Source organism: Saimiri boliviensis, chromosome 4 (genome assembly GCF_048565385.1).
Source record: "Saimiri boliviensis isolate mSaiBol1 chromosome 4, mSaiBol1.pri, whole genome shotgun sequence".
In the NCBI taxonomy this organism is placed as follows: Eukaryota; Metazoa; Chordata; class Mammalia; order Primates; family Cebidae; genus Saimiri; species Saimiri boliviensis.
In genome coordinates, this window is record NC_133452.1 from 135,343,126 (window position 1) to 135,353,151 (window position 10,026).

A 10,026-nucleotide genomic window follows, 5' to 3' on the forward strand; every position below is an offset into this window, starting at 1 on the left:
ACTTTCCAACAGCCAGCCATTGAATTTAAAATTCAAATTTCTTGTCTTGGCCTATATAATTCCACAGGTGCCTACTCCTCTAAACTTATTTCTCTCCCTCTTTCCTTCCCTAAACTTCAGCTACACTGGCCTTCTTTCTTTTCTTCAACTATACGACCATCCTTCCTATGGGCCTTTGTACCCATAGGTGCTCACAATATGTGGCAGTCTTCCTCTAGATATACCCAGGATTGTCTTACTGAAAAAGTCAGGAAATATTACCAACTCAGAAAGGACCAACCTAAGTGGCTCAGTGTCTTTTTCGTTTTCCTTGGGATAGTCCATTCCACTGCCACTTTTTTTTTGTTCCGTAAGAGTAGCAAGCACCATCTGAAATGATCTAATTTACTGCATTTGCTTATTAATATTCATCTGCCCCAAAAGGATGATATTTATTTATCCATCTCTCACTATATACTTAGCACTGCTCTAGGCACTTACATGCTATCCACCCATTTAATTTTCAAACCCACGAGTAGGTATTACCAGTATTCTAATTTTGCAGAGGAAGCACCCGAGGCTCAAAAAGATGAAGCAGCTTCAGTTCCAAAAACACTTCAGTACACTAATGTTGACTATAGGCAACTACTACTGTTGTGCAGTAGAGCTCTAGTACTTATCTATTTTGCTAAACTGAAACTTTATGCCCACTGACCACTAACTCCCTACTTCCTACCCTCCATCCCAGGGAACAACCATCCCACTCTTGGCTTCTATAAATTTGACTATTTTAGATACCCCATTTAAGTGCATGGAGTATTTCTTCTTTTATGACTGGCTAATCTCACTTACCATAATGATCTCCAGGTTCAACTATGTTGTAACATATGACAGAATTTCTTCTTTTTAAGGGCTGGATACTGTTCTATGGTATGTTCACATAACATTTTCTTCATTCATTTTTTGATGGATATTTAGGTTGTTTCCACATCTTGGCTATTGCGAATAGTATTGCAGTGTACATCAGAGTCCTAATATTTCTTTGAAAATCTGATTTTAGTTCTTTTGGATAAATATTCGGAAGTGGGATTTCTGGATCATATGGTACAATTCTATTGTTAATTTTTTTAGTAATCTCCATTTTTTTTTAATAGAAGATGCACCATTTTACATTTTCATCAACAGTATGTGAGTGTTCCCTTTTTCCACATCCATATCAGGACTTGTTATCTTTTGTTTTTCCATAATGGCCATCCTAACAGGTGTAAGGTGCTATCTAGTTGTGGTTTTGATTGCATCTCTTTGATGAGTCACCTTGGCTTGTCCTTGACTGGAGACACATTTTGGAAGCTGATGGCACTCTCTGTTAATGGACATTGGGGTTCTTTCCTCCTATTCTCCCCTGAACTGGCTCTTCCCAGGTCAGTAGGAGGAAGAGTATACCCTTGGTGCTGCAGGACTAAGATTAAGCTCTAGTGAAATCTTTAACATCTTGTTGAAAATTCCCATGGATCAGCTGTAGTGCCTCATTTAATGATTTTTCTTTGTTACAGAAACATCTTGCTTTAGTGAGCTCAACTTCTCTGACAACTTCACCTATGAAGCTGTCTTCAAGTATAAGAAGTCACTATCAGTGTTCAGGATCTTTGGAAAGGATGGTTCGATCTCCTTGGGCCGAGAGGGTTTCACCTCTCAAGCATCCTAAGTTCTTCAGTGTTCTGGACTCCATAACGGGGCATCAGGGTCATCAGGGCTGATTCTCAGAGCCCTAGCCAACTCAGCAGAAATGTCCAAGGCTCAGAGAAAGGGCCCTGGACAGGGGATGTTGGCATCTTCCAGTGAAACAGTTCCATTCATCTTCCTGAGACAGGAAGGTGGCCAGGAATCTCCCCAAGGAAAACACATGAGATCTCTATTTTGTGGTCAGCCTTGAGGTACCACACCTCCCCAAGGTTAGCAGGTTTTTGGCTGAGGGTGAATGGTTCATATCAGTTCTCCCTTATTCTGGATGCATTGTCTGAGGTGTTTTCATGCTAGGCTCTTGGCCTCTGTCTCAGAGTCTTGAAAAAAGACAGAGCAGAGCTCTCCTGCTGACAGTTCATATCTGCACTCATCCAGAATCTTCCACTTAAACCAGCTCTCAGCATCATGGGCAAACTTCCAACATGTGAGTAGATTCACATCTGAGACTATGCCTTTGGTCTTCTGCAAAATAGTGATAAGGATTTCAGTGGTTGAAAGAGGAAGCTGTGGTCAGGCTCCACCACTCCAGGGACAGCAGCTCAGTGCTGCTCTGAAGGGGTCTGGCTGCCCCTTTCTGTACACTGATGGCTGAGATCAGAATATCGACCTTGAATATGGCTTATAAGCCCTTACTTCTCTAGAATTGCAGAGACCTTTTTGGGGTTTACTAACTCAATAGTAGAAAAATAGTTATTGAGCTCAAGTTGCATAAGATGACCTCTCTGGAAAGGAACATTAAGGATTAGCAAAGCAGATGAAGCTACTTGCCCCAGAGTGGAGAACTTGGTGAGTTTGTCTGTGGCTCTCTCCTTCCAGTTGTCACCCAACTGCTCTAGTAGGTCACTCAAATCTTCATGTCCTACTAAGAAGGTCCCCTCATTTATCCCACTAGGAAACACCCATTACCCTTATCATTTCCTATCCACTCAGTCCATTTTATTTTTCTTATAGCAATTATCACAATGTAAACCCAAAGAAGATACAGACAGTTCTGCCTTAGTCACTGTCTTATCCTCATGCCAAAGATAAGTTTGTGGCAAGTGACACATGCCTACTGAAGAGGCATTTTCCTGCTGATTGGAGATGATAAAATGGTCTTTCAAGGAGCTTAAAAAAAGGAGGTTTAGGAGAAGACACCAGTGTGTTTCACAGATCCTAGAGCTGGAGGCAGAGGTCAGAGAAGCCTTGCAAAGTCTGCTTCGTATTCCAGATTCTATAAAAATAATAATTATTAGAAGTAGTTTAAAAATAATAATACTAATAATTATTCATTATAAACAAGATATAACAGTACTTATTGTTAATTATAATATAATCATAAATAATTATAATAAAATACAATTACAAACAACTATTAATCACAATAACATTTATTATTAATATATTGTCATTAATATACCATTAATAGCATATTCATATCATATAAATAATATAGTATACCAAATATATTAATATATGTTGTTAATATATTAATATATTCACGTGTATCAATAATAAATTAATATCTTATAAGCATATTGACATTATTAAAATGTACTGATGAACTATTTTACTATTATTGTATAAATATTAATGATACATTATTAATAAACTGAATAACGTTAATATCAATTAATATCGATGACCAAAGACCCACCAACATGTGTCGTGTTTGCATCAAAACTGTGACGAAGGCAGCCCGGGTCATCATAGAAAAGTACCACATGTGCCTGGGCAATGACTTACACACTATCAAGTGTGTGTGAGGAGATCGCCGTTATCCTCAGCAAGAAGCTCTACAACAAGAGAGCAGGCGATGTCACACATCTGGCAAAGCAGATTCAGAGAGGTCTAGTGAGAGGTATCTCCATAAAGCTGCAGGAGTAGGAGAAAGAAAGGAGAGACAATTATGTTCCGAAGGTCTCAGCCCTGGATCATGAGATCACTGAAGTAGATCCTGACACTAAGGAAATGTTGAAGCTTTTGGACTTTGGCAGCCTGCCCAACCTGCAGGACACTCGGCTTACAGTAGGGATGAATTTCAAAACACCTCGTGAAGCTGTTTGAATCTTTCTACAATGCTGTAAAATACATTACTCACGGGATTTTCTTTTCTTTTCTTTTTCTTTTTTTTTTTTTTTTGGAGACGGAGTTTCGCTCTTGTTACCCAGGCTGGAGTGCAATGGCGCGATCTCGGCTCACTGCAACTTCCACCTCCTGGGTTCAGGCAATTCTCCTGCCTCAGCCTCCTGAGTAGCTGGGATTACAGGCATGCGTCACCATGCCCAGCTAATTTTTCGTATTTTTAGTAGAGACGGGGTTTCACCATGTTGATCAGGATGGTCTTGATCTCTTGATCTCGTGATCCACCCAGCTCCGCTTCCCAAAGTGCTGGGATTACAGACATGAGCCACCGCGCCCGGCCAGGGATTTTATTTTCAATATGCCTGGGACAACAGCAATAAATAAATATTGTTAATGACACATTATTAATAAGCTAAATAATGTTAATTATCAATATCTTTGATAGCATAATTGAGAATATATCATATTAATATATTAACATAAATATATAATATGAATATATTAATGACATCAGTATTAGTAACATGTTAAGATAGCAATATTATGTTAATATAATTTATTAATATACAAATATATTTACATGGTATTAAGATGCTAGTCTATATTAATATATTTACATTGCATTAAAATGCTATTCTTTCTATATTAATATTTCTATTAATATTCTTAGGCCTCTTTTGTATTTGTTGCACCCTAAGTCTGTTCATTTTCTTCTCTTCAGCTGACATTTGGAGCACAGCAGTCGATGCTCACACAGACACTGCCTGAGCCTCATATCCCTGGAGAAAGGCAGATTTCCTTATTTTCCAGGTCAAGTCCTGCCAGCCATAGAAAGAACTTCTTTGGTGCCAACTGCTGTGAAATGCCTGTCTTGGAAATCTTGGTGCCCCCCTGTACCTGTTTGAACCCAGGGTGGAGCCATACTGTGGCATTGCTGCATCTTGTATGGCTGCCCAAGGATGCCCCAGGCCTGGGTTTGAAAGAGATGAGACACTAGTGTCTCATGACTAGAACCTGGATCAGACACAAATCTCCATTCTCAATGCTTAGTGACTCATTAGTGCCCCAACACAACAAGATATTGGGTCTATGTGGATAGGCCTGGGGCATCCTCTACAACAGGAGATATGTTGGGGGAAGGAGAACAGATCACAAATTCATGGGGAGTTATTTGCAGAGTGGATATTCCCATCCACTCTGATATATAGTTAATGTTCAGCTGTTTCTAAAAAGGACACCCAACAATGGGTGTTCTATTCCAATTTAGGAAAATGTAGAGGCAAGGGGTATGAGGCCCAAGGATACCACTAGATGGACCACTCCCCTGACTGTGGTGTTGTAGCCCACCCAGGTCCCAGCACCCCATGGCCTAGGGGAAAAGTTTACCGGTTCAGCCAGAGAGATGGATGAACAGCATTTGGTGTCACAGATACCTCTCTCATGCAGTCTTTGTCTCCACAGTGGTGACCAGGAGGCACAGAACCCAGACCTGCTATCCCAGCTCTGTGGAGTCTTCCTTCAAAATGAGAAGAATAAAATTGCACATATGCTAATGAGCACGGCAGTGGGGCAGCAGGCCCTGCCCTTGAAGATCATTGCCCCCACAGCCGTGCTGGTCTCCCTCTGTGGGGTCTTATTGAATGGCACTGTTTTCTGGCTGCTTTGCTGTGGGCCCACGAATCCCTACACAGTGTACATCCTCCACCTGGCTGCTGCTGGCGTGATCTATCTTTGCTGCTCGGCTGTGGGGTTCTTACAAATGATTCTGCTAACTTATCATGGAGTTGTGTTTTTTATCCCTAATTTCCTGGCCATAGTGTCTCCCTTCTCCTTTGAGGTGTGTCTCTGTCTCCTGGTGGCCATCAGCATAGAGCGGTGTGTGTGCGTCCTCTTCCCCATCTGGTACAGATGCCACCGCCCAAAATACACATCTACTGTTGTTTGCAGCCTTATCTGGGCCTTGTCTCTTTGCACCAACATAGTAAATTCACTTTTCCTAATTTACTGGAAACATGTAGAGGCATGTGTCATATTTCTAAAGATTTCTGAGGTCTTCCATGGTATCCTTTTACTTGTGATGTGTGTGTCCAGTCTGACTCTGCTCATTAGACTTCTATGCTGCTCCCAGCAGCGAAAGGCCACCAGGGTCTATGTGGTCGTGCAGATCTCAGCCACCATGTTCCTGCTCTGGGCCCTACCCCTGACCATGGCATCCTTCATATCAGATTTCAAAATGTTGGTCACCACTTCCTATTTAATTTCCTTGTTCCTCATTATAAATACCAGTGCTAACCCTATCATTTATTTCTTTGTGGGCAGCCTCAGAAAGAAAAGGCTGAAGGAACCTCTCAGAGTGATTCTGCGACGGGCATTAGCAGATAAGCCAGAGCTGGGGAGGAACAAAAAGGCAGTTGGCATTGACTCAGTGGAGCAGCAGGACTCTACTCAGCATGTGGAGAATCTTCTTCCCATGGAGCACCGAGTCAAAGTGGAAACATGATTTTCCACATCTGAGTAGGGGACTTTTACACATAGTAACCCAGCCTGTTCTGCTTCATAAGACTGCTGCATGAAATCAATGCTTTGTTCTAATCAAGTACAGCTTTCATGGACTTCCAGAATAACCCCTTGCTGTTTGTGGTTGGAAGGGACATTAACTTCCTTTCTAGGCAGTATACCCTGTTTGAATGAGCTCCAGTTCCAACAATAAGGGGAATGGGACCCAGTGAGACTTTCCTGGTATCTGTGAAATCCCAAACAGGGTCTATACAAAAGGCCATGCATTATTCTCTGTCATTATCCTGGAGCATCCTCCAAGTCCAGTCATAAATTTTCCTCCCTTTGTCCATCTCCTCCTTAAATAGAGCCTGAACTTATCTGACTACCTGATTCTCTACACCAAGAGCCATCATCACATAAGAAGTAAGAGCCAGGGTTTTGCACCCAGATTGCCTTTGTCCAAACTTTGGCTTTCCCATTCAAAGCATGTCATTGTGGGCAAATTACTCTCTGTAAGTCTGTTTCATCTTATGCAAGAGGAGGATAAAGTTGATATTTAATACACTTGGTTGGTGTGAGGATTAATTAACCTTATGAATATATAGGACTCACTGGATTTTATTTTGCAACATGTGTAATAATTATTTAGTAAGGATGATGTGTTGCAGTGTGTTAAATAAATGTACAAAAACATTAAGTTGTATAATGTAATCCCTCCTCACTGGGTTAGAATTACAACCAAACTTTTGACTTTGAAGAAAATAAATTTACCTCATCTCTTCTCCAACTTAATACCATTTAACTTGCCATCCTACTTACAAAACTCTTATATTGGCTTTCTTTTGTTGAATGACACACATTCTTTTTGCAAATTTTCCTTATTCTGTGAGAAATTGTCATTCACAATATTTCTTGTCTTTGCCTTTTCCACCTTTTATCTCTAGTTAAAAAGATCAACTTGAAGAGCATCTCTATGACCACATTCGCCATGAAATCTTATTGATCTTTTATTTCTTATAACATTATCATAATTTGTAATGGTTCCACTCTTTTGGTCTTATTTTAAGCCTCTTCTAGAAGATAAAAAATTTTGTGAGATTGAAATCATTATTTCATGATTCAGTTTCTGTGTTCCAGTGTTTGTACATAATAAGTTTTAATAATACTCCTTTGTAATTTGAATAACAATTTCATTTCCTTTAACTACATATATTTATTTCAGCCCTATTAATTTTATGTCTATGATTTTAGACAATCCTTCAAGGACTAGAATTGGCATTCTATAATATTACTTTATATATATATGATATTGCTTTATATATATGCTTTAAATTCTAGTTATTTACATATATTATTTTATTGGGGTCAAATAATATAACCAACAAAATGTTATTATTAATGTTATTTGGATTTCTTTGAGATTTACTCTGTGGCTGAAGACTTGGTCAGTTTTGTCTACCATGATGTTTAAAATAATGTATAATCTCATTTTAAGGTGTAATTTATCAAACAGCTTTTATTTTTTTATGATTTCTATATATGCTTACTCAATTGTGTGTACCTGTTACTCAAAACAAAGAAGATTCATTCAAGCCTGATATTAGAATATATGGTTACCTCTTCATTCCCTTATTGCAACATTGTGTAGCTCATGTCTCATGATGCTGTCCTTTCAGGAGCATGTTAAGGAGGTGTCAGAGCAAAGGAAGGGGCATGAGGCTTCTTGTGGACAGGTTTTTGTCTCTCTATTTCTGTTAGCTCTCCACCTATACGCAGATGAGTCCTTTTCAGTTGTCCAAGCTGCAAATATAATTTCCAACATTTCCATTGGTCACTTCACTTTGGTTATGATTAAAAAAATATTGTTGTCATGCACACCATTTTTATAAATTTGAATTTGTTAGTCTTTTATGGCTCAGGTATTCTGAGTTATGATTAAAGAAGTTTTACCTACATCAGACAATATAAAATGAATCTATACTGTCTTAGAATACTATTAAATGATTTCATTTGTAAACATGTAAATATTTGATCAATTTGATTTTTTTTACTGGTAGATAGTGGGAAGTATGACCCCAGTTTCATATTTTATGTTAAATGGCTAAAGTGTTCACCCTTGTTAGTCATCACAAGCACTGTATAATGAGATATGATTTTCTACTCCTTTTATTAATAAGCTTCCATGGCTGGACACACAGAAGAATATAGAGGATTTAATGTCTTCTGCAACCCAAGTAGTGAGTTTAAGTTATTACTTTTGTTGGGGAAAAATTGAGTACTGTACCTTAAGATTATAAACACACATACACTTATAATGAACGTTTAAAGTTTTATTGCTCCATTTTTACAGAGCCAAAATAGTGTTAGCAAATTATGTCCATTACAGGGTGTTCTTTGAAACAATACTGGTTTTACCTGCTCCCAAGGCAGAAAAGCCCACTGTCTCTACTGTAGAGATGCAATTGGGAGGGACTGGGTGACTGGGCACTTTCATACCTATAGCTGTGAGGCAATTCTCCAAGGCAAAGCCATTAAGTAGGACTTGGCAGAAACTGGTACCCATGGCTAGGAACAGGAATCTTCTCACCAAAAAAAAAAAAAAATACATTGATAAATATGTTCATGACATCATTTACAGAAAATTTGTAAGAGAGAAGTTTTTAATAAAATAAAATTACTACTCCCCACCTCTTAAAATAAAAGAAAAAACATAAAACAAAACCAAACTAACAAGTGAAAAAAACATGACAAAAACATATGTTCAAACCCAAAGGTGCAAACCTGAGGCCTGGCCTTTTGCCAAAAGAAATGAGATTGTGAAATATGAAGAAACATTAGGAGGGTGTTTCATCTCAAACACCCAGGTATGACCACAAAATAAGCCAAATAAGGAAAATCTCCCAGAGGGAAGTTCCAGTGTCCATGGATGATTCTCCAGATAGATTAGGTGAATTTTTCCGAAGAGAAGAACAGAGTACTGTGAGCCTGCGGGTAATGGACCTTACTTTGCTAAAGAGTGTGATTCTGTCTATTCTTGTGCCCAAGAATGTACATCTGGAAAGGACATTTACTGAATTAATGGAATTAAATGCGCATCACTTGGGTGCCTGAATGGAACTAGAGGCAGTAACAAGATGATACTAGATACAGTTCTTGACAAAATAATGACTGCATTTTGCATAGATGTTAATATTTTAATTTAATTTGGACAAGGGAGGGAGGTGTATATAATTTGGGGGTAGGTAAAAAAGGCCTATGTGTTAGTTACATTGACGGCACTGCTATATCTCATTAGAGGGCACTCTAATGAGACGTAGCAGGACATTCTACATGGTATGACTCTGAGAAGAGTTTTTGCAGATATAAAAAGAGATAGAAGGAAAGGAAGTTCTTTTTTCTTGTATTTCATATCATATTCTGAGTATGAAGTCATATCCTAAGTGTTTGGAAAGCATGCCCAATGAGGAATGAGGACAATATTCTGAAGATGTCAGAGGTGAAAGTGGATAATTCTAATTTTTTCAAGACATTGTGTCACTGACTTGAATATCTTGCAGCAGCCCTATCTGTAGGTTTCTTGTACTTCAGTATCACAGATCACTGACTGTTCAAATTAGTTGAGTTGAGCTTCTCTTTATTTTGCAGCCAAAACTATTTCTAACTGGAAATATTTTCTTATCCTTGAATGAAAAAGACAAAGAGAGCCTTCTGTGGGAATGCTACACAGCAAACTCGAATCCT

General features: G+C 38.7%; 1 protein-coding gene and 1 pseudogene across 1 annotated transcript; both read left to right on the plus strand.

Annotated features, from left to right (window-relative positions):
- Nucleotides 1–3,362: 3,362 nt before the first annotated feature.
- Nucleotides 3,363–3,768, plus strand: LOC141584167 (small ribosomal subunit protein eS17-like; annotated as a pseudogene).
- Nucleotides 3,769–4,525: 757 nt separating this feature from the next.
- Nucleotides 4,526–6,869, plus strand: MAS1L (MAS1 proto-oncogene like, G protein-coupled receptor). The gene is made up of 2 exons (XM_039467883.2): nt 4,526–4,596; nt 5,248–6,869. The coding sequence occupies exons 1-2, from the start codon at nt 4,532–4,534 to the stop codon at nt 6,284–6,286; spliced, it is 1,104 nt and encodes a 367-aa protein (XP_039323817.2). The 5' UTR covers nt 4,526–4,531; the 3' UTR covers nt 6,287–6,869.
- The last annotated feature ends 3,157 nt before the right edge of the window (nt 6,870–10,026 follow it).

Excerpts from the sequence above, each read along its gene's own strand:
- MAS1L (XM_039467883.2), top strand. The coding sequence starts at position 4,532 with ATGCTCACACAGACACTGCCTGAGCCTCATATCCCTGGAGAAAGGCAG. Across the intron at positions 4,597-5,247 it reads CAGATTTCCTTATTTTCCAG|TGGTGACCAGGAGGCACAGA; the intron begins GTCAAGTCCTGC and ends TTGTCTCCACAG.